The sequence below is a fragment of the Corythoichthys intestinalis genome, chromosome 6 (genome assembly GCF_030265065.1).
Source record: "Corythoichthys intestinalis isolate RoL2023-P3 chromosome 6, ASM3026506v1, whole genome shotgun sequence".
NCBI lineage: Eukaryota > Metazoa > Chordata > Actinopteri > Syngnathiformes > Syngnathidae > Corythoichthys > Corythoichthys intestinalis.
In genome coordinates this window covers 587862-613187 of record NC_080400.1, presented here as the reverse complement: position 1 = coordinate 613187, position 25326 = coordinate 587862, and the positions used below count along the sequence as shown (strand labels likewise).

Sequence of the window (25326 nt, the reverse complement as noted above, 5' to 3'; positions counted from 1 at the left end):
ACTCATCAGGTCGGCAGCTTCCGAAGCGGCGTCCGTCGGACGTTCGGGACGGCGCGCCGGGGAGGAATCAAAGGGTTCGGAGGCCAATCCAAATGTTGGATGATTTCGTTTATTGCCATCATTGTCACCGAGAAAAAAAAAAAATACATTTAAAAGAGCCGTTTTATTTCTTTTGTACAGTAAGAAAGTGTCTGCCAACATCCTGAACACACGAGACAAAAACCTGAACAATGAGAGCTCGCCGAGCCGGTCCACAAGAACACGGAGAGACAAAACGGTCCGGTTCGGTTCGGGACCGGACCGGACCGCCCGGGTGTGGACCAGGAGCAGAAAGCGAAAAGTTGGGGCAAAGGAAGTCAAAAGCAGATCACGTTAGGTGGCGCCGCTTGCGACGGGCAACAATTTGGACTTTCTTCTGGTGGTCCACACTGACGCAACGAAACCTTTTCCCGCTCTCCCGGTGTCCGCTCGCTCGCTCTCTCTCTCTCTCGCCCGCCCGCCGCAAACGTGTCACTGCTGCAATGGAAGACACGGGCACATCAACAACAACCTCGGCAAGAAAAAAAACAAACATTGGCGCGGCGCGGACCGTCCTCGCTCAATACTTGACGGCCATCCGCCCAAACCATTTTAAACGTCCAATCATCCTTGTGCTGTGAACCGTCCAATCGATTTGAAGTTTGAGGGAGTCACTTCAAAAGGATTGGACGTCTATTGCGGTCAACGTTAAAAGTTTTTTCCTCTGCACCCTTTAGTTTATCACTGGTAGCCGTCCAATCCCTTTGAAGCGAGTTAGCCACTGAGTAAATAGCAGATGCTTTGACATTGATCAAAAAGCAGCTACCGTCATTTTCGGACAATGAGGCGCGCCTGACTATAAGCCGCCACCCAAAACTGAATTTGTTCATAGATAAGCCGCGCCAGACTATAAGACAGCCGTCTTCACTGTATTATGGGATATTTAAACCAAAAGATATTAACCGATAACACTTTGACAGAGGCATCATAAGACTGTCATAAGGCCAAATGAACCACCATGAATCTGTGAACCAATTGGCTGCAAAGCTTCATTGCTTCTGGAAGCTCCATCTGGCCACCACTGCTCCCTTAGGGGAGACAGTTAACCTCTGCTGCCAACACTGTTGTTGTCCAACATGCCTCTTAGTATGCATTGCAGCGCTATTGATGTAAATAGCGATCAAAATGTATGTTCTGTGCTAATTATTTCTTCAGTTCCTGTTCCAGTTGTTTCATGAATTGCTCGTTATGGTATTTTGGTAACACATTTGAAAGTGGCGCCATAAGACTATAGTGCTGCAACGATTTATCGATTAACTCGAGTATTCGATTAGAAAAAAAGATTCCTGAACTAAAATACGAACGTATTAAAAAAAAACAAAAACGAGCGCAAACAAAAACTTAGCTTACGTTGGTCTTAACAGGGAGCAGCTGGACTCAGCCATGTGAAATGAGGCAGACTAGAGAGCAGTGTATCCACCCAAATCAATAAAGCTAAATGCAAACACTTTCAAAAGAAACCATTACAACGCTACTTTAATCAAACGAATACTCAAAGCAGCAAAATTTAATTCAAATACTTTTACTCTAATGGAATACTCAAGTTAATCGATTAATCGTTGCAGCACTAATCAAAATGACCAAGTCGGCCAAAAATACATCATGAGCCTTTCATGATTTCATGTTTATTTTCCCTGCAGTCCATCCAATGCACCACTTGACTCTGTTGTATGATGTTACCTCAAGTTTAACTTCATTACAATATTAATGAATTGTTTCATTGCTTTTACGAAATTATAGAAATGCAATAAAGAAATCCCATTTTTGACATCGTTTTTATTTTTATTATGTTTATATATATTGAGTAGGGCCGTCAAAATTATCGCGTTAACGGGCGGTAATTAATTTTTTAAATTAATCACATTAAAATATTTAACGCAATTAACACACACGCCCCGCTCAGATTAAAATGACAGCAGTTTAATGTCCGCTTGTTACTTGTTTTTTGTTGTTTGTCGCCCTCTGCTGGCGCTTGGGTCCAAATGATTTTATGGGTTTGGGGAGTGAGCATGGTGTAATGACATCAACAATGGAGAGCTACTAGTTTATTTTTTGATTGAAAATTTTTACAAATTTTAATAAAATGAAAACAATAAGAGGGGTTTTAATATAACATTTCTATAACTTGTACTAACATTTATCTTTTAAGAACAACAAGTTTTTCTATCCATGGATCGCTTTAAGAGAATGTTAATAATGTTAATGCCATCTTGTTGATTTATTGTTATAATAAACAAATACAGTACTTATGTACCGTATGTTGAATGTATATGTCCGTCTTGTGTCTTATCTTTTCATTCCAACAATAATTTACAGAAAAATACGGCATATTTTAGAGATGGTTTGAATTGCGATTAACTACGATTAATTAATTTTTAAGCTGTAATTAACTCCATTAAAAATTTTAAATCGTTTGACAGCCCTTATATTGAGGTTTCGAAAAACAAAATGGAACGTGTATTACAAGCCCCTTATCCGGTCATGTCTTTGATTTTCTTATCTCTGTTTTGTTTTTGAAGTCTGCGCAGAAGCATCAAAACAACTTCTCCAAACACGGGTTGCCGACCCCCGAGTTGGTGACATCTTTGAGCGCCTTGAAAGGTGGAAAAGCGCTATATACAGTAAGTATAACACCATTTACCATTACCATAACTTGCCGGATGACACATAGGCTAGGTTCACACTGCAGGTCTTAATGCACGAATCCAATTTTTTCGTGTTTTTCCAACTTGAGACATCAAGTCTGAACAGGACAAGTCGCATAGAAGTGGACCATTTCAAATCCAATCTGGGTCACTTTTGTATGTGGTTTAAATCCGATCTGGGTCACATTTTTCCAAAATGTCGCGGCGGTCTGAACTGTCAAGTCTCCCAAATCGGAATTCATGCAGCAATCATGACAGCATAGAGCAAGAGCGGCAGGTAGGAAGGCAGCGATAGCTGTGCATTAGCGGTAGCACCTCGCTTAAACTCTGCTTCTACACAGGAGGCAGGCTTGACCAAAGTCATAAAAAATGAAAGGATAAACCTGATTATGCTCGGTTTTCTCTATGTGCGCCAAATAAGCAATATTTCAGTATTGCCTACATGGCCGAGTCGAGGCAAACTGACGCACACACACATAGGGATTATGTGTGCGCCTTGCACGCGCGTGCATGCGTTCTATCAATCCACATACACTTTGAATATAAGACTAAACGGGGATTATCAAAGTCTTATTTGTGTCCTCTTTTGGGAAATCAAAATATGATCACCCTGGAATGACAGCCAGCATTTGTAATCATTTGTTTTGATGCTTCTGCGCATGCTGGTCTGTTTCCTCAACACGTGTCGAACTCTGAATTAGTGCGCACGCGTAACACTTGAACGGTCTCAATGGACAAAGGCAGTCTGAACGGGCACGGCAAAAAAACAGACATGACAAAAAATCGGATTCGTGCATTAACACCTGCGGTATTAGGGTGACCAAACGTCCTCTTTTGGCCGGACAAGTCCTACTTTCACGTCGTATCCTCGTCGTCCAGGCGGGTTTTATAAATACATAAAAATGTCCGGTTTTTATGATTTTTCACGAGACCAATTTGAAGAGAATCCCTCCGGCCACTGGGTGGCAGCACCTGCCTGCGATGACATGGCTCCTAGTAGTAGGGAGGGAAGGAGTAGTTCTTCTTTTGTTGGCAGTTCACCCCTATCATGAGGCATTACCGCCATCTGCTGGGTTGACGATTTGGCCACAACGCCTGCCCAGTAGTTAAGTTTTTTACAATAAATACGTATATAATGGCAACTGTTGACTTCTGTCGGAGCTTTGACTGTAAAATCCCGTTTGGTGTCGCATCGTTGCGCTGCCGATGATTGTAAACTTTTATAGCAAAGTTTGATTTTTGCCTCAGCTAGCTATCAGTAAGCTCAACTGCGCTAGGCATTATGGGAAACGTAGTTTGTAACTGCTACGTTTGGAAACATGCTGGTTGAATAGTTTGTCAGTTTATTTTGGTTTTTGTTTGTGTGCAATCCAGAACATTGAATGAGAATATCAATTGAATGGGAATAACAATTTGTCAAGGACAATTGTCGTGATAGTAATTTATAAAATGTTTAGTTGGCACATAGCCTACTGTGTGTATGTGTATTGACTGGACTACATTTCTATGGGTTTGCATTATGTTTTATATATATATATATATATATATGTATGTATATATATATATATATGTATGTATTTTTTTATTTTTTTAAGTCACTATTTATTTATTTATTTTCATTTTTCCATCCAGAGTAAGGGGGCACACTTTAAATATATTATATTAATATAATATATTATGAGTGTCCTCTTTTTTGGAAATCAAAATATGGTCACCCTATGCGGTATGAACCTAGCCTTAATGACATCTGCCATAAGTAATCATTAATGCCCATGATAGTGTCATAATTACCGTATTGGCCCTAATATAAGACGGCCCTCATTATAAGACGACCCCCTCTTTTTCAAGACTCAAGTTTGAAAAAAAATACTTTTTGAACACCAATTTTTATATAGAAAATAATTACAGTAAATCTGAAACAAATGATTATAACAATATATTTGAGATAAAAAGCATGTTATTTTGCCTCAATCCAATCTTAATATCTGAACATTTAAATACTGTATGTAAACTAAAATGCAATCACATTCGTAAATGAATGGCTTCTGGTTTCTGAAATGTAAATAAACCAATCTATTGTGATAAAACAAAATTGCAATAACTGCATTATCCATCAAAGGACGATAAGCGGCAGGATTCAAAATGAGGGGAAACCGTAGCGCCTTATAGTCTGAATATTACAGTAGTTATGACTTGATGGTGGTAAGGATCTTCTTGACCACAGCATTTGAAGACGTCGTGACCAAATATACGGGAAGTAGAAGACGAAGTATTTTGCGTGACACCAGACTAATAGACAAGGTACTTACACTGCTGGCCAAAAGTATTGGCACCCCTGCAATTCTGTCAAATAATGCTCAATTTCTCCCAGAAAATGATTGCAATTACAAATGCTTTGGTAGTAATATCTTCATTGATTTTGCTTGCAATGAAAAAACACAAAAGAGAATGACTGTGAAGTGTGAACAACCGCTTCCGGTATCCATCAATGAGTTTCCTACAATGCTCTGCTAGAATTTTAGACCATTCTCCTTTGGCCAACTGCTCCAGGTCCCTGACATTTTCAGATCTCTCCACAGGTGTTCTATGGGATTCAGGTCTGGCCACTTTAGAAGTCGCCAATCCTTTCTCTCAAACCCTTTTCTAGTGTGTTTTGGGTCATTGTCCTGCTGGAAGACCTCTGAGGAAGACCCAGCTTTCTCACACTGGGCCCTACATTATGCCGCAAAAGACTTCAGACTTCTTCATGCCATACACACGGTCAAGCAGTCCAGTGCCAGAGAAAGCAAAGCAACCCCAAAACATGAGGGAACCACCGCCGCGTTTGACTGTGGGGACCATGTTCTTTTCTTTGAAGGCCTTGTTTTTCCCCTGTAAACTCCATGTTGATGCCTTTTCCCAAAAAGCTCTACTTTTGTCTCATCTGACCAGAGAACATTCTTCTAAAATGTTTTTAGCTTTCTCAGGTAAGTTTTGGTAAACTCCAGCCTGGCTTTTTTAGGTCTCTGGGTTAGAAGTAGGGTCTTCCTGGGTATCCTCCCATAGAGTCCCTTTTCATTCAGACGCCAACAGATAGTACGGTTGACACTGTCGTACCCTCGGACTGCGGGACAGCTTGAACTTGTTTGGATGTTAGTCGCGGTTCTTCATCCACCATCCGTTAAAATCTCTGGTCAATTTTTCTTTTCCGCCCACACCTAGGGAGGGTAGCCACAGTGCCGTGGACTTTACACTTATTGATGACACTGTACACCAGGGGTGGGCAATTAATTCCACAAAGGGCCGCAGTGGGTGCGGGTTTTTGTTGCAACCCATTAAGAGGACACCTTTTCACCAATCTGCTGTTTTACAAGTGCAATCAGTCGATTGCAGTCAGGTGCTTCTCATTTCTGCTGAAACCACATTGGTTAAACTACCTGTGCTGGGTCAGTTGGAACAAAGACCAGGACCCACTGCGGCCCTCGAGGACCGGTTCGCCCACCCCTGCTGTACACGGTAGACATAGGAACATTCAGGTCTTGGGAGATGGACTTGTAGCCTTGAGATTGCCCATGCTTCCTCACAAGTTCTCAGACAGTTCTTTGGTCTTTTCTTTTCTCCATGCTCAACGTGGTACACACAAGGACACAGAACAGAGGCTGAGTCTACTTGAATCCATTTTAACTGGCTGCACGTGTGATTTAGTTACTGCCACCACCTGTTATGTTCTGTACCACAAGTAAATAACAGGTGCTGTTAATTACACAAATTAGGGAAGCATCCCGATTTTTCAAAGGGTGCCGATACTTTTGTCCGGCCAATTTTTGGAGTTTTGTGTAAAATGATGATTTTTTTTTTTTTTTTTAATTCATTCTCTTTTGTGTTTTTTTCATTGCAAGCAAAATAGATGACGATATTACTCCCAAAACATTTGTATTTGCAATCATTTTCTGGGAGAACTTGAGCTTTATATACCAGAATTGCAGGGGTGCCAATACTTTTGGCCAGCGGTGTATGCGCGAGCTTCGGATTCCGCAATCGCGATGCGCATTAGGCCCAACACGTGATGACCTTTGGCCTCCACAATTGTTGTTTAAGCCGTGTTTTACAATTAAATTTTTTTTTAAGTTATTAACATCATAGCGTTGAAGTTTCCCTGGCAAGAATTGCTCACTTTTCTCGCCTTTTAGAGTTGATGAAAAACTCGCTAGATAAAATAATCGCATGTTTTGTAGGCTCCGACGATTCAATGACGAGTTCAAAATTCGATCGATTCTAGTTACGAAGGTGTCCATCTTGAATGAGACGGCGGAGGATGAGCCGACGAGTTCACGCGTTTCTTCTCTAGTCTTTCACGACCTTGACCGAATCAATAAGAATTTGTATTAAAACCAATACAGAGGGCGGGGCTCCTCGGGGAAGGGGGCGTGGCCCGCCCGACCCGCCTGCGGATGAGCTTCCTTGGCGGGAGGCTAAATCGCATCGGACGCCCAAGCGTTAACGGATTTGTGATGTCGAGCCACGTCGCGCCGGAACCGAAGCTGGCCAATTCTGAAATATCCACTTTACGAGGTGTTAACGGCCACGCAAACTCTGCCTTGTCCTTGTTCATTTAAAAGGGATGGCGCCGGGCCGGCGTGCTTTTGTTGTTTTGTTTTGACAGCTCATTCGGGACAACTCTTCATCAGTAACGTTCCCGACCGAACAAAGACGTCTCCGACATATTTATATCCCGCTTCTGGGGCGCCTGAAAAGTGTTCCGACGGCGCAATTGGGAGCGGCGCTCTTCCTATTGTGAATAAGGTGGATGAAGAAGATGCAAGGAAAGAAGGAAGAGGAGGACCAAGAAGGCGGCGGCGTCCACTCGGCGTCTGTCAGTGCGTCAAGCTAACGGCGCGGTTAGCGTCTCCGTCCGTCCCCGCCCACCGAACCCGCCCGCCCCAGTCTCAGTCTTGGGCTTTTTCCCGGGAAATCACCTCCTCTCGTGGTTTGGCGCCCCCAAAGATGGCGGAATTGGGGTTGGCCACTTGGTTGAGAGGCTCCGACACGGTGCGGGGCTTCAGTTGAAGACGCGGCCGCTGAGCGCGCTCCTCTGGAAAACAAACGGCAAATCGTGACCACCGCTTCCCTCGCGACCCATCCGCGCTCACGTACCGTCAGAAGGTTCCCTAAAGTCGGCGGTTCCTCCACGAGGCGGTCCGTCTCTGAAGCGGCCCATCCCGCCGCCGCCGCCACCTCGGCGGTCACCGATACGGCCGCCGCCCCGACTCCGGCCTCCCGAGAAGTCGTCGTCCCTGAAGCCTGCAAAAGGAGACGCGGCTGAACGCGTCCGTCGGCGCCGACGGCACTTCGCTACGGTGGGATTTTTGGGACGCGGACGAAACGGTGGAAATTTGGAAGGCGGGATAAACATTTTCTCTGCTTTCAGAGCACGTAGAGGAGACACATGTGAACGTGGAAAGTCTGAAAAGTTTCTCACGGCTTTGCTTCCTTCGACCGTTTCTCGTCACCGTTTTTTCTTGGGGGGGGGGGGGGGCAAAGGAAGCTTCATTGGGGGGCCTATCTTCGTCAAAGCTGACCGAGCAGAAACACAGACAGAGCATTTTTCGTTGAAAATTCTTGTGAATAAATGCTTAAATCCCCGAATTCTTTATAGCTATGGATGTAAAACAGTCTCGATTCTTGGTTAAAAGCAAGAAAAACGTGCTCTTAGCGTTTATTTTACGTAAATATGTCGAAGTACAATGCTAGTCTGTTAGTGAATGTAGCTAGCGGCCGCCTGATGTAAACAGAGCTTTTCTGGTGAAAATTCTTGTGACTAAATGCTTAAATCCCCGAATTCTTTATAGATATGGATGTAAAACAGTCTCGATTCTTGGTTAAAAGCAAGAAAAACGTGCTCTTAGCGTTTATTTTACGTAAATATGTCGAAGTACAATGCTAGTCTGTTAGTGAATGTAGCTAGCGGCCGCCTGATGTAAAAAGAGCGTTTATGGTGAAAACTCTTGTGAATAAATGCTTAAATCCCCGAATTCTTTATAGATATGGATGTTTTCGATTCTTGGTTAAAAGAAAGAAAAACGTGCTGTTAGCGTTTATTTTACAAGATATGTCGAAGTACAATGCTAGTCTGTGAGTGAATGTATCTAGCAGCTGCCTGATTTAAGCAGAGCATTTTTTCATTGAAAATTCTTGGTAGATAAATGCTTATATCCCCGAATTCTTTATCGATATGGACGTAAAACAGTTTAGATTCATGGTTAAAAAAAAAAAAAAAAAAAAGTGCAGTTAGTGTTTATTTCATGTAAATATATCAAAGTTCAATGCTAGTCTGTTAGTGAATGTAGCTAGCGATCGCCTGATGTAAACAGAGCTTTTCTGGTGAAAATTCTTGTGAATAAATGCTTAAATCCCCGAATTCTTTATAGATTTGGACGTAAAACAGTCTCGATTCTTGGTTAAAAGCACGAAAAATTTGCTATTAGCATTTATTTTACATAAATATGTCACGTACAATGCTAGTCTGTGAGTATATGTAGCGAGCGGCCGCCTGATGTAAACAGAGCGTTTTTCATTGAAAAGTCTTTTGAATATATGCTTAAATCCCAAATTCTTTATCGATATGGACGTAAAACAGTTTAGATTCATGGTTTAAAAAAAAAATAAAAAAGTGCAGTTAGTTTTTATTTCATGAAAATATATCAAAGTACAATGCTAGTCTGTTAGTGAATGTAGCGAGCGATCGCCTGATGTAAACAGAGCTTTTCCAGTGAAAATTCTTGTGAATAAATGCTTAAATCCCCGAATTCTTTATAGATATGGACGTAAAACAGTCTCGATTCTTGGTTAAAACCAAAAAAAAAGAACGTGCTGTTAGCGTTTATTTTACATAAATATATCAAAGTACAATGATAGTCTGTTAGTGAATGTAGCTAGCTGCCGCCTGATGTAAACAGAGCTTTTTATCAGGTTTTTAGCAGGTTATCTTTAAAAGGTGCTATGACATGGTGAGTGTGCCAAAGATAGAAATTGACAGCAATAATGTTGTTATTTAGCATTGGATTGTTATTCCAGGGAATGCTCACTTTTTCAGCAATTCTGGTTGTTGCATCACACCCAAAATGGATGGATTAGGGTTGATCTCGATTTCTAGTGCTGCGCTATGTTGAAAAAAATGACATTAGCGTCACATAGTAACATTGTTGTTCCGTCAACGACGACAATGACGAAAATATTGCGTCGACAAGCAATTTTTTCATGACGAAGATGAGCTAAAAACACGTCTAAGGAGACTAAAATCAGGAGACGAACGCCAGCTTTCGTCTGATGAGACGAAAATGCGAAGGTTTGTGTCACGCGTGACATTTTGTTACTATACGTATAGTACGTCAGCCTGCATGGTGGCAGTGTTTGGGTTGTGTCACTTGTGACGTTTTGGGTCTCTCCCTCACTTCCCTCACTGGGCTGCACTACAGGCTTGCTTGTTTTAAATCACATGGTAAGGTTTGTTTTGTTATCTTGGCAAGAGAGAACACAATGTTCAGACTGTTGTCAATGACTTGTATCGATGTGTTTTAGGTCATTTGAAACCATTTAACGCGGATTGGAACATAATCTCGGCTCTCACGTTCGCAATCTGTGTTGTTGTGGAGATGACTTCCGGCGAGGGGTCGCGTTAACCGAATATTTTCCGTCGTTGACCGATTTTTTAAAACGGTGACGGAAAAAACTGAAGTCCATCCGTCATTTTGACCGGTTGCAATTCACACCCCAAACCACAGGGTGGCGAGTGAGCATATTAATTAGCTATTGTCTCTCTTGATGCGTGACGTCGTTGGCCTTACTCTGAAAAAATTTCAAAGCAACAGTGTCCGAAGTTTCTTCAAAAAGCCCCAAAACGACGATAGTGTTGATAAAAGAGGTAAAAAAAACAGGGACTGCACAAGCGGGCACGCAATTCAAGTCCATGCGCACCAGGAGGAAAGTGTGAGACGACGTTCAGGCCACAGCAGGTGAACTGTTAATTTCATTCTTCCATACGCTACATATGGTAGGCTACCTACCTAATGGGGGCCACTGTCAGCTGTTTTTGTCACTGCGGAGAAAAAGTTACATATTCATCTGCTTGATGTGTGATGGCATGGTGTGGATTCTCTATTAAGCTTGTTCAGACAGAATATTAATTTAAAATGAATGAAAACTAAATACTATTGAATATGTTGAAGCGGTATGCAATGTTAAGAGTAGAGCTGAAACGAATACTCGAGCAACTCGAGTAACTCGAGTTTAAAAATTGATCCGAGTAATTTTATTCACCTCGAGTAATCGTTTATTTTGACAGCTCTAAGCATCACGTTTCGCTCGGACTACTTTTAATGAGGGACAACGCGCTGACGTCACGTGCGTAGAGGAAGAAGCAATAAAAAAAATATAAAAAACATTTCCGCAGCCGACAGTCGCTCCAAACTACGCCGACGTTGCTAAAAACTAGCCCGCATGATGTTAAGTTGGTAGCAGGTATCATCTGATGAGTCTCATAGAGATCACATGTATGTTGAACTAGATGCATAATGACAGACTCGGCCGTGTCTGGGCAGCGTTAATAAACAACCGCCATCTTAAAGTAGTAGAGCGCTAAGCGCTAATAAAGAGCGCTAAGCGCTAATAAATAAGATTAACGTTACTGTCTGAGTCACTAGCTCACGTAACGTTAGCCCTGCGGAGGGCTAGGTTTCTATTTATTATGACCATTTTCGATGCGTGGCTAACGTGTCTTACATACTGGCTTCAACATAACATAGCTTTGTGGAGTGATAAGGGTGTAAAATAAAAACTCAATAATGCTAACTATCAATTTTAGCTTAGTAGTCATTGCTGGATAAAACACCAAGTAGCACTGGTCCCTAATGTGCTCCAATACAGCCTGTATCATACATTTATTTTGAACACTGCAAAAACTCAAAATGCTATCAGGACTTACAGTTTAGACTAACTTAAAACTTAACTAGAACTTAAAAATGGCTTGACACAAATAGAAATTCAATTGAAACACGTGGGAAAAAAAACTTTTAAGTGATGTGTGTTATCAAGCGTAACGACATTTTTAGGTATATATATATATATATATATGTATGTATATTTTTTTAATAAGATCTAAAGGTTTTTTGAGTGAAAGCAGTGAATTTGTCTTTTTTTTCAATTCTAGTTACATCTGAGATGCAATTGTTGGCTGTTTTCAACAATATACATCGAAAATAAAGACATTGATTGACCTAAAATGGTTCAAGATTAGATGAAATGTCTTGTTTTCTCATGTATATTTATAATTGCTCTTCACCTAAAAATATATGTTTTATCCGATTACTCAATTAATCGATAGAATTTTCAGTCGATTACTCGATTACTAAAATATTCGATAGCTGCAGCCCTAGTTAAGAGTCTTGTTAGCTGTAGGCGCACTATCCTATTCCCCTCACTATCCACTCGCGGGGCCCTGCGCTTGTCAGTGACGTTTCTTATTTTCGCTATATGATTATACAACTTTTACATTTGTTAATAATACGTTCTGTGTGTAGTATCATCCATCGCTTTTCCTTTTTAAATGGGCACTTATAAGCGAACGCAAGCAGTAACAACGGGAACATTTTTAAACAGGCATTTCACGGGAGAGCATTTCGACTCTTCGGCCAATCATACAGCGAGAGCGAGTGGATAGTGAGGGGACCGCGCGCGGCTCTTAAGTGTCCCTGTCACGTGACTGTCGTAGCCGGTGTAGGCGCTTGAACCTGCACCAGTAACGCGCTCGGCCAAATGGACACACAAGTACGGAAGGTGAATTATGCCAAACAAAGGGGTCACCACAATGTCATTATCATCATTTGAAAAATTTAAGTGACGGGTAAAAATAGATTATGACCGGATTTTTATGACCCTGTCAGTCAAAATGACAGACAACAAAAAAGTCTAGCGCAACCTCTGCTTCCGACGCTCAAGACTGAAGTTGCTTATTAAGAACACTCTGCGCAAATAAACGAATCTGATTGCACGGTTACTTTCGTTCGGGCTCGAGAGGCCAATGAGGAGCCGGGTCCCAGAATGTTCTCCCGGTGTTTAAAATATACAGGGAGAACAGTCAGGCCGTCCCAGGCAATGCCTATCACACACTAAATGTAACTCGAAGCATTAGCATAGCATTCCCTTCATTTTTAATTGTTGGAAACCTTTCTATATTTTTGGACTATAACTTTTTAATCTGACCTACGAAAACATACTAAACAAAGTAGACAACATTTTCTGAGATTTCAACAACTACACAAAGACATTTTGAAATGACTAAAGTATTTTTGCACACACGACATAGACAAAATTGAAAAGAGCTGCCATAAACAACACTTCACGGCAAAAAGAGAATAGCGTGCTAGCAGAACTCTACAGCTAAATCTGGGTTTGGGTGAAGTTTTAGTGGCTAAGGAAGACTCATTAGAATTGAATTTTATCACCGTCACGTTTTTTTTTTTTTTTGATGGATTTGTGTCCAAAATATGCTCTGCTGTCATTTTAAAATCCCGACCTAGCTTAATAGAAAAGTAATCATCTTACCGTTCGCTGTGCTTTTTTTCTCTTGAATTTTTCTACCTTGACGCTTGCCATTTGACAGGGGTCAGTGGGTAGAAAGTTACTACTTACGGGAAACGGGATAGACGACGTACATATTATTTTGGGGCGTGTCATTTTGGAAACATCCACACTTTTGCTCTAAAAGTTATCAGTGGCTATTTCAATGAAAACGTCCAATCCTCGAAAATCCTCACGTAGCGATCGGGTCGTTTCGCGCGGGCCGGCGTCGAGACGCGAACGAGCGAAAGCGCGGCGCCGGTCGTCCGACGGCTCGCACCTCCGTCTGCAAAGTCGTCGCGTCCTCCTCGGGGACCGCCTCCTCGGGGACCTCCTCGGCCTGCGGACGACAGTCCCGTTAACTCGTTGGCCGACGGTGACGGACGTCCGATTCGATCCGTTCCGAGCGGGAGGGAAGGAACGACGTTCCTTTGCCGCCTGCCCTCCCGCTTCCGACGAATCTACTTGCGACAAACTCATGGAGTTTGATTTTCCAGAGCCCGCAAATGGACGTCTATCACCGTCAATGGCAATGAAAGAGTTAAGGACGGCCGGTAGGCGCGCGGCGGACACCGGGACGCGCCCGCCGCTCGCTCGAGAGCGGCTTTTTCCGAGCGACGAACGCGACGACGGGCGCGCGCGCGGTCGGGCCATCCGGCGTACCTCGACCGTCGTCTTTGAAGCCGAAGCCCGTCCCCCCTCGCGTCTGTTTGCGTCCCTCGGCGATGTCCACCCGAAGCGACCTGGAGCCTAAATCCTGAGGGGTCAAAAAGGCGGTGAGCGGCGAGGGCGGGCGGGCCGAGACGGCGGAAGACGGAAGGGACTCACGGCGCCGTCGTAGGCCAAGGCCTCCTTCAGGGACTCCAGATCGTCAAACTCCACGTAACAGAAACCTAAACGGGGGACGACGGTGGCGTCAATGAAGGTCCCGCCCTCCCCGGGCCATCCCCAACCCCCCGGCCGTCACCTTTGAACTTGTCTGTTTCTTTGTCGCGCACCAGTCTGACGCTGCGTATGCTGAGGCCCTTGAAGATGTCGTCCAGGTCGCCCTGGACCGTATTGGGGGGCAGGTTGCCCACGTAGGCGGTGAAGGGCGGCTCCGATGGAAGCTCCTTGCCGCGCCGCCCGCCAGGGGGGCCGCTACCGCGGGGCCTGACCAGAGGAGAGGGAGAAGTACTTTTAATGCGGCACAACGCGCTGACATCACGTGCATACAGGAAGAAGACAGAGGTGGCTGATATACAGTGCTGGCCAAAAGTTGCCTGGTACACCAGAGTCACCGCTGTTCCAGCTATTGAGTCTGGCCACCATTAAGTGGATACAATTTCCAGGGCGGAGCAAGCCACAGCAAACAGACAGCGGAGTGGACCAATTAGTATGGGGTTATATTGCTGACACTATTCTGAGCGAGCAGTAATTGAAATTGAGCAAAAATAACCTAGATTTCGAGCACAAAAAACTATATTGAGCGAGCAGTTAAAGATTTTAAGCGAGCAATCGTAGATTTTGAGCACAGAAAATAATATTGAGCGGAAAAAAAATCTACTCTGTGCCGCTCAATTCCCCCGTCCTAATTTTTTTTTTTTTGCTCAATATTATTTTCTGTGCTCAAAATCTACGATTGCTCGCTTAAAATCTTTAACTGCTTGCTCAATATAGTTTTTTGTGCTCGAAATCTAGGTTATTTTTGCTCAATTTCCATTACTGCTCGCTCAGAATAGTGTCAGCAATATAACCCCATAGACGTGACATTAGTAAAACGACGAGGGCAGGACGAGGGACTTGCGCGCGAAAGGAAACATACGAGGAGAGCGGAGTTTATTCGATCGACATGGCTAGCGCGAGACAGACTGTTGTCAATGACTCGTGTCGATGTGTTTTTGATCATTTAAAATGATTTTACCGTGGATTGGAACATATTCTCGGCTCTCCTGTTCACATCTGTGTTGTTGTGAAGACGACTTCCGACGCGCAAGAATGATTTTGCTCGTTAAGAACCTGTCACGCAAATAAACTAATCTGATTTGTCGATTGATTTTGTACCTGCTCGAGAGGCCGTTAATGGGATGGTTCCCAGACTTTTCTCTCAGTGTTTGAAAAATACAGGGAGAACAGTCTGGCCATGCCAGGCAAGGCCAAAAGTATTGGTCCCAACTAGTCGACATAGTCGACGTCATCAATGACGCAAATCCGTCGACGAGCACAACATCCCGTCGACGGTTAATGAAGGGTTTAAAAAATACATGCGTGGAAAGTTCCGAATGTCGGACGCTCTGTATGCAAGCGGGGAAAGCGGCACAAAGCCAAAAAAGCGCACCAGTGTCCAGAACATTGACTTATTTCAAAGATACAAAGGAGGGTACACTCGTGTCCCGTCTCTTCAATGCCAAGCTTGGCTGCACGTCGGCCGTGAATATACACCTCAAGCGCCATCACCCAGTTTGTAAGTCCATCTGACTAACTAACGACATGTTTTATTGAAGTTGCTAAGCCTGTCACGATATGCAACGAGTCCATTTATCGCACGGCAAAATGAGGGCGGTAATTTTCACGGCTGCCTTTTATCGCTGCGCGTGCGTGCGTGCATACATTGGTGCGTGCGTGCTGATGGCATATGAGACTCCAGTTCCTTTCCCTTATCAACACGCTGTAGAATCAAAGTTCAGACATACAAAATAAGAAAACACATCTATATTAAACACTGTAACGTTAGCACTGCTACACTGAGCTGAATGGGGGGAAAAAGGCAACCTACTTTAGCTTGCTATAAAACATTGGCAGTCGTCTCGTTAAAGCAAACTTGCGGTTAAAAGGTGACACTTCAAACATGAAAAATCGCTGGTTAACAGCATTTTCATCTGATTTATTAATGAAATGGCCTCAAACCATTGTCCTCTTTAGACCGTCGTAAAACTACAAAAAAAAGTACACAAGCATTGCATTAGCAACAACGTTAGCTTAGCACGCTATACAGGTTCACTAAACATAAACAAAAAGCGTCTCAAACAAAAAATATAACATTTCGCTTACTAACATAATATGTACATTCTTTACAACAACCATACTTATGGACAAATCTTGTCCAAGGATCATATAAGCACAACATTACAACGTAGGCGTCAGCCCGAGACGTCGCGCAGCCATATTGAACTGGCAAGAAAACAATAAACCATGTCGCAAAGCGACCACAAGAGCTCGCTGTTAGACAGCACAAAAAGCCTTGCTGTAAAACTTACCAAAAGGCAGAATACTGTCTGAGCAGGACATGTGCGTTAATTGCGTCAAATATTTTAACGTGATTAATTTTAAAAAATTAATTACCGCCCGTTAACGCAATAATTTTGACACCCCTACACACTAGATGCAATGACAAAAAGTGATTTTTTGCGGAGCATAAAGCTGAAGTTAGCTGTTTAGCAAACATATTTCCGGTGAGCATTTCAAAACAAAAGCATGTCATGTTCGTCACATGAATAACGATTTCTGGAGTTAATCCCACATACTTGAGAATTGATATTCTACACTAAGAATACCTTTAAAATGACACCCTTTATGAAAATGTGATTTGATTGATTGGCAATGAATACATATTATAATACTAGTATATGTAGTACTATACTGTAATATTAATGCTAGGTGTTTTTCAAGAATTGTTCTGAATGATGTTGGAAAGGCGAAGTCAGTGTTCTGAATCTGTTTACATTCCATTCTTTTGCACTAGTTAATTCTATCAGCATTTGGACTCATTGTTAATTTGTGATTTATTATTGTTATTTACGTTTTTATTTGTACTTTAATAAATAATTTTAGGGTTCTACAATTTTTTGTGAATTGATAAGCATCAACAAAAAATTGCTGAATTAGTAAAAAAAAAAAAGTCGACTAATCGTAAAAATAGTCAGCTGACTAATCGGGAGAAAATTAAGTCGTTTGGGACAGCCCTACTCGATTACTAAAATATTTGATAGTTGCAGCCCTATTTTCCATGCCGCTCATCCTCACGAGGGTCACGGAGGTGCTAGTTCCTATCCCAGCTAACCACGGGCAGTAGGCGGGGTGGGTTGCCATCCAATGAGACAAACAACCATTCACACACACACACTCATACCTACAGACAATTTGGAGTGTTCAATCAGCCTACCACGCATGTTTGTGGGATGTCCCCACAGACGTGCGAACCACTCGGCCACTGTGCTGTTGTGGACAATCTAGCCAAAAACCTCATTGACTATATAGCCTCTTTCAGACTTACTAGTATATCCCGATAAATTCCAGTGTAAGGTCACGTGACGTCCCGGGAATAAACAGGGTTGTATGTCTGAAAGGGGCTTCATTTATCCCGGGTTGGCAGCTCGGCGCTCTCTGTGCAGAGAGGACCCAAGACGGGATTTTATAACTCGGACGTCTTTTTTGGTCGTCATGGGCGAAAAAGCTAACCACACATTTCTAAAGAGGGACGATGGACCGTCTCTTCCTCAGCTGAACAATCCAGTAGCAATTTAATTTCGTTATGTTTCTAATATAGTTTTGCTATTTTCAGTTTGCCATGATGATAACTGGGATGTATGTTTACTGGTTTTCATTGTGACCCGAGAATTTAACGCCTGCTTTTGCACATGCCGCGTCCCGGGTAAGTTCCGGACATTATACTAGGACGGTGTTCAGGTATGTGTGAAAAGGGCATATTAGAATATGTCTGTGCAACACTTCAAACAAAATTTAAAAATACGGCGCCTGCGGTTATACGTTTTGAGACTTTTCACCATTCAGCTGAATGATAAGGAATCTCAAAACTTGACGTCAACGGTGTATTAAATTCATTGGCTACAAAAAAGTTGGCTGGTTCGTCCATATGTTGCGTGCCTTCCCACTTCAAATGGATCGGACGTCTAGCACAGTCAATGGCAGCCAATTAGTTGATTTAGGAAATTCAGTTTTGCATTCACGGCTTTGCAAGAGTAGGAAAATTGCCTGTGTGTTTTCTAGGGGTATGCTGACGTTACTGGATGCTCAATGTCAAAAGAGCTCACTCTGGTTGGTTCATCGCCCTCAACGGCAGCCAATGAGTTCATTCTTCAGTGTTTTGGGATGATATTGCTATAGCTGTCCCTAAAGAATGAAGTCTTGAATGGAGAAAAATGCAGGACAGTTTGGCGTGATTGGTATTAGCATCCAATTACTGACATTTCAACTACTCAGAGAGAGCCGCTGATTCTGACTCCGAGTGAATTTAAATGGTAAATCAAGGCAGCACAGTACAGTTGGCATCGCAGCCTTCAAGCAGCCATTTCAATGGAGTGGCAAAAGCAAAATAGTCAACGCGACTCGGATTAAGCTAACATGACGACGGTGCAGTGCGCGCAAACTACTGGAAGGTGCGTGCGTGCGTGGCTGCATGCGGGTGCGCGAGTCTGGACGGAGACCACGCAGGCCGTCGAAACCGCCGCCAATGCGGAACCTTCGGGGCTGAACGCTCGCCCGCCGCATGGCTGCTTGGTGCAGCGTCAGTCAGGCGGCGAGCCCGCTAGCACGTTAGCCCAGATAGCCAGCGAGCTAGCCGAACTCGGCCCGGCCCTGCCTCGGCCGGCAAGCCTCTCCAACAACCCGCGCGGACGCGGCGCCCAGAGTCGTCGGAGGGCGGCGAACGCTCGGGCTGGCGGCCCGACTCACCCTCTGTTGCCGCCGAAGCTGCTGTAGGCCCGGTCCCGATCGTCGTAGTCGTGGTTCGCCATTGCTGCTGCTGCGTGTGGGAGCGGAGGGGAGGGGGCAGAGGGCTCGCTCGGAGAGAGGCGGGGCGGGGCGGGGCCAACAGCGGGTCCTTGGCTTCACCGCGAACAGTGCCTATGGGGTGTCCGCGGCACGCCTGACCGCGAAAACCTGTTGGTTGTTGTCGAAACTGCTTATTTGTGAAAATACAAATGACAGAAAACACACGCTCAGGTAACTCAAAGCATGGCAAAACCGTCTGTTTCGAATGGGGACAAAAAAACTTTCTGTTTCCTTTCAAAATTAGAACCTTTGGGTGGGCTGCAGAGAAGAACCTCCATTATATTAGGTTTGGCATTTTCACACAGTGTGAATGAATGTTTTTTTGTCTTTTTGGGCAAAATGAAATAGCTCACCTGCGTTTTCGCATCAAAAACCTTTATCAAGTGCAGCGCTTGCTGTAGGGCTTTCATGCACAAATTTTGATTTTTTTTTTTTTTTTTTTTAACCTTTACAGGACAGTCATTGAACTCATTGGCTGCCATCGACTGCACGATATTTCCAATTCATTTGTACTTTTCTAGAATTATAACAAATATAACAAAGAACAATAATTAATAAATAATTGGAAAATTGTGAATATTTAAGTTTGTTTAAAGCAACACTAGGTAACTTTTCAACCTTTATAAAAAATGTAAAAATATAACATTTGTGATGATATGTCAACTGACAACTAGTTGAATGACACCTCTTTTATATCTTGAGGGGGTCTATCGCTTTCACCGGCACTGATTAACTTTGACGAGGGTGGCAAGAACACTGCGCATCAGGGGTCGCATTAACCAAATATTTTCCGTCGTTGACCGGTTTTTTACAACGGTGACGGAAAAAACTGAAGTCCATCTATCATTTTGACCGGTTGCAATTCACACCCCAGACCACAGGGTGGCGAGTGAGCATATTAATTAGCTATTGTCTCTCTTGATGCATGACGTCGTTGGCCTTACTCGGAAAAATGTCAAGGCAACTGAGTGTCCGAAGTTTCTTCAAAAAGCCCCAAAACGACGATGGTGTTGATAAAAGAGGTGAAAAAAGAGGGACTGATGCAGTGAAGGATGACAACGAATCAAGTGAATCAACAGTTCACTCCTCACTGCGGCGAGCAGTTGAAAACGCCGCCAATTACCAAGAAGGGCAGAATTGGTAACGCGGTGAAAGCGGCATAAAGCCAAAAAAGCGGACCAGACTAGCCAGAGCCTGAAATTATTTCAAGGAAAATATGGAGGGTGCCACCACTGTGTGTATTCTTTTTGCTAAGCTGAGCTCGCTTACCATGGTAGCACGTCGGCTATGAACGAACACTTGACGCGCTGTCACCCAGGTGTATTTCGGAAGACAACAGGAAACAACAAGCTTGCGGATTGTAAGTCCATACAACTTTCTGACGATTTTTTAAAAAATTGGAAGTTGGCTTTACGTGCGTCGTATCAACGTGCATTTTTATGTAATAATAATGATAAATTAAAATATATATATATATATATATATATATATATATATATATATATATATATAAAAAATGGAATTATATAATATTTTATTATTATTAAATGTATTAGGATCATGGAAGGTCCCACTTGGGGGGGGGGGGGGGATATATATATATATATGGAAACACAGTACTGGCCTGCTTACTGTAGTCCATGACTGCACTAAAGTTAGTTACTTTATATTGTAGAGTATTATTGTATTATTGTGTATATACATGTAGTGACTGCATCAAGATATAGTCATTTTAAAAATTTAAGTGACGGGTAAAAATAGATTATGACCGGATTTTTATGACCCTGTCAGTCAAAATGACAGACAACGAAAAAGTTTAGCGCAACCTCTGCTGCGCATGTACAAAAAAACTACAAATGCACTGACTTCTTTAAGGTATACGTCACTTCCCCCTTTCCCCATTCATTATAAAGACGGAAGTCGATGCTAATGCTTTCGTGTGAATTCTGCAAAGATGGCAGAGCAACAAAAGAGACAAAAAGTTTTGTCTTAGGAGGAAAAAGAAGGTTAGGCTACCAGGGTATACAGAAAAATCATTGGCACAGGTTTCACTTGCTGGGGTGACGCCCCCCACCAACCGTACTCTGGGGTGGGAGGGTATAGGCATGCTAGGCCACAGGGTTGCTAACCGTCATATGTTATTGATAAGCCACAACTGGATTCATTACCTTATTACTTTTCATCCTTCACACAGCCTTTGGAAACAGAAATGTTGCTTAATTCATCTGCAGGCGACCATCATGATTTTACGAAACTATGCGGGTGTGCTCTGGTCCTCATGGGAAACACAGTCTTCCTTAAGGCAAAACACTACCGCTTTTGTCCACCGGCGTCGCTAAAATCGACCAAAACTGAAAAGTTACCAAGTGTTGCTTTAAATGACTAAAAATAGTCCGCTGGCCCTAAATCAGTTAAATGTTTGATCATTTTTTTAATGCATTTATCAGGTAGAGTTGTTTTTTTAAATTTTTTTTACAGTCACCACTTAGGTTGTTGTTGTTGTTGTGGACACTAATTTTGAATTCCTACTCGTCTGTCATCCGTGATGCCATCGTCTTGAAACTTGGTAGCTATGAAGCACGGGCCGGTGTCTTTCGATCCTCTTTGTCCGATTTTTTATTTTTCGTATCGGGGCCGATTCAAATATTCCGGACTAATGGTTAGGAGTTAGCCAGTGGAGGGCAGCCTTCTGTAGTTTAGATATTTGCCAGTAGAGGATAGCATTTAGCCTATATAGCCCACTAGCGCTTGTTCAACGCAAACAACAAAATCGTCACATCAATTTTTTCGCAATATTTCTTCTCAAATATTAAGGAACAACTCCTCAGTGTAAAACCATTTAACTAAATCCAGTCAATAAAAGTTTGGTTCTTTCGCCTTCACTGGCAGCCATTGAGTTCACGTCAATGGTACTCGGAGAGCAAAGACCGCGCTTGACAAACGAGCCACAGTTTTGACGTCTGTCACTGTCGATGGCAGCCAATAATTTGTGTTAAGGCCTCTTTTACAAGAAGAATTGCTTCTGTTGTGCGGTTCTGTGACTTTCCTGTTAAACCGGTTGACGACTCCACTCAGCGGGGAGCTGCACCTTTCTGATAATGTTATAATTTGAGGTTCTTCCAGGTCCGGCCAACAGAGGCCGCCATTCACTTGACTTCTCAACAGCCAGGCTCATTCTCCATAGCCAATCAGGAAATAGCAAAGGACGCAACCTGACCGAGGAGGGTGTGGAGATGAGCGAGGGCGGGCAGGTCCAACATTTAACAGCCTCTGTCTCCGACTTTTCAGGACGGCATCGCATGAGGAAGAGGAAAGTCTGTGATCGGTCCAAGCGGGACTCCTGAAGGCGCCGGATCTCGTGCACAGGTGACTATCGGAGCCGCGCGTATTTGTAGCAAACGTCCGTTGCTCACGACGAACCAGAAGGATGCTTTTTCCATTTTGTAAAGAAAACAGAAGTGACGCCGTTGACCAAGACCCTCTGACGCCGCAAGGTCTGGGAGCAGCCTTTTAAAATAGACCCCTGTTTGAAAACGCAAGTTTTACCTCTATGGAAGTTGACAACAGTCGAGCCCCCCTGACGTGTGGCTTACGTTCTGGTTTCGGTCATTGACTTGACTTTGGAGTCAGACGGTCGTGCCTCAAACGTCTCAGGTCGGTTGAAAATGCTGCTGAGGCCTCTTGAAACCAGCTGTTTTTGTCCTTTCAGTTTGGCCCTTCCTGACAAAGGACAACAGATGCCAGACTACCGTATGTCCTTTAAAGGGAATATACGCGATTTTTTAAATTTGAAATCCTTGTCTACTCATGCATGCATTTTCCCCTCTACTAATGTGGAGCCAAATGAGTACCTGACATGCCCGAAAAAGCCCCAAAAGAGGTTTCGGGTTGGCGGGGCACACGCGTCCCGGCAGAACATTCACCGAGCTGCCACTTGGCAAAAACTCTTTCCTAACCCACTTAAAACCTGATACTGTTTTCTACATTTCTGGTGCTTCATGTTTGTGCACGTACAAGCGTCCCGGGGTGCCGTGCGCGAGCTGCAGTTACGCTTTGACAGTCGTGAGTAAAAAAAAAAAAAAAAGATAACTGTGTTTTCTGAGTTAGGCTCCCGAACGGGTCGGTCTTTACAACTTTCATGTGAAACGCGCCTGAGTCACGGCTTTGCCGATTTTGACACAACCGATGGCGGAGCACGCTGATCTGGAAACCTGATGCGGGTTTTTTTTGTATAAAAGTGGCTTCTTCGGGACAACTGCAAGTATTTCCTGAAGTCTGTTTCGCCAATGTGACTCATCTGGACATGTTGGTCCTTTTTTGCATTTGTGTGATCCCCTGAGAATGGCCGGCGGATCTCGGTGTCTGCCTGTTGAAGTGACGAGAACGCGTCGCACACGCTACAACCAAAATGCTGCCTGGTACATCAATCGGTACGACTTTTCTACCGCAACGGCTAAAGGCTGTTCGCTAGCATGCGTGACCACCCACCAAATGCATATTGCCTAAAGGAAAGGAGAGTCACTGTGGTACGGAGCCACGTGGGCCCCGCCGGGCTACTCGAACGCGCTCGTTTGGAGAGCGTTCGTGGGTAACGCAAACACATCCCTGCAGCATCATTCGCGGAAGCCAAACTTCCCGCAAGTTTAAAGCTGTCCAATTAATTTTGATTCACGGGCCACATTCACGGCACTCAGTTCTCACGTGGACCGGATCCGTTTATTTTTGGCCAAATAAGTGAAATCACTGGCTGTCACTGAAAGATAAGCATTCACAGCCAGTCCCCCTAGATCAGGGATGTCCAAACGGTCCTCAAGGGTTTGCGGTCGGTCCTAGTTTTTGTTTTTGCTGATGGAGCGCAGACCGTTTAACCAATGAGGTTTCTGCTAAAACAAGCTGTACCTAACTACAATCAACTGATTACACTTGTAAGACACCAGATTGGTGCAAAGGTGTCATCCTGTTTTGTTGGAAAGAAATCAAGCACCCATTGCGGCCGATGTGGAATCGTTTGGGGAACGTTGCCCTAATGGCTGTCTATCATGGTCATTGCAAGCCAAAGGGTCCTTGTCACTTCAGGATGCCTCCAGGTCACTTCCCTGTCATGTAGAGACACCTACGAGTCACTTCCTTTACAATTTGGATCATTTGCTGTTGATTTTTGGGCATTTCCAAGTGACTCCCTGTTGGTTTTCGGGCCTTTTTTTGGTCACTTCTTTGTGAACTCATCGGTTGCCATCAACAGTGCTAGACGTCCAATCCATTTTGACTGGGAGAGGGCAGGATTTGACTCCCCTGGCGGGCTGTGTGTTTGACACCTTTGCTCTTCAGTGATATGAAAAAGTATCTGAACCTTTTGGAATTTCTCTCATTTCTGCATAAAATCACCATCAAATGTGATCTGATCTTTGTCAAAATCCCACAGATGAAAAAACAGTGTCTGCTTTAACTAAAAGCACCCAAACATTTATAGTAGGGCTGTCAAACGATGAAAATATTTAATCGAGTTAATTACAGCTTAAAAATTAATCAATCGTAATTAATCGCAATTCAAACCATCTATAAATTATGCCATATTTTTCTGTAAATTATTGTTGGAAAGGAAAGATAAGACACAAGACATATACATTCAACATATGGTCCATAAGTACTGTATTTGTTTATTATAACAATAAATCAACAAGATGGCATTAACATTATTAACATTCTGTTAACCCTATATTGCCAAATGTATCACATTTGATACACCTAAAATTTCATGATTTTGAGACGAATTCAGAATTTTGACATTTCTTTTTGGGAAAAAAATGATGGATGCAAGTCAACACATGCATCTGCAGGTTCCATGAAAAAAACAAACAGGATTTAGCAAGGGTTATAGATATCTAAGCGCTTATTACACATATTCATTTGGACTTTTCTTTTTACAAATTTGAATAAAATGTTTCGCTAGGACCTTATTTTTCAAATTTTGGGATTCTCTGATAATTGCTTCATATTGCTGACATCAAAAGTGATCCATGGATAGAAAGACTTGTAGCTCTTGAAGATAAATGTTAGTACAAGTTATAGAAATTTTATATTAAAACCCCTCTTAATGTATTCGTTTTAATAAAATTTGTAAAATATTCAATCAAAAAATAAACTAGTAGCCCGCCATTGTTGATGTCAATAATTACACAATGCTCATGGGTCGCATCCAAGCACCAGCAGAGGGCGACAAAACTCCAAAAAAACACAAGTA

The 25326-nt window shown here is 43.1% G+C and overlaps 2 protein-coding genes across 5 annotated transcripts in view; one reads left to right on the top strand and one right to left on the bottom strand.

Moving 5' to 3' along the window:
• Window positions 1–148: 148 nt before the first annotated feature.
• Window positions 149–19142, bottom strand: eif4h (eukaryotic translation initiation factor 4h). Of its 4 annotated transcripts, none has more exons than XR_009063556.1 (8): window positions 18987–19142; window positions 14284–14468; window positions 14145–14209; window positions 13980–14073; window positions 13514–13656; window positions 7857–8003; window positions 7679–7794; window positions 149–516 (listed from the first exon to the last, which is right to left on the bottom strand). XR_009063556.1 is itself a non-coding variant. In XM_057839995.1 (8 exons), exons 1-8 carry the CDS (start codon window positions 19046–19048, stop codon window positions 511–513), a joined length of 735 nt encoding a protein of 244 aa, XP_057695978.1. In that variant the 5' UTR covers window positions 19049–19142; the 3' UTR covers window positions 149–510. The 4 variants fall into 4 exon arrangements, 3 of the variants coding, with proteins under 3 accessions (XP_057695978.1, XP_057695979.1, XP_057695977.1); XM_057839995.1 differs by having other exon boundaries at window positions 13597–13656; XM_057839996.1 differs by lacking the exon at window positions 13514–13656.
• A 53-nt stretch (window positions 19143–19195) lies between these two features.
• Window positions 19196–25326, top strand: part of ano7 (anoctamin 7) — a 41749-nt gene continuing 35618 nt past the window's right edge. Inside the window, exons 1-2 of the mRNA XM_057839985.1 lie at window positions 19196–19256; window positions 22374–22451. The gene's annotated coding sequence lies outside the window, so the exon portion shown is untranslated. The remainder of the gene's footprint in view (window positions 19257–22373; window positions 22452–25326) is intronic.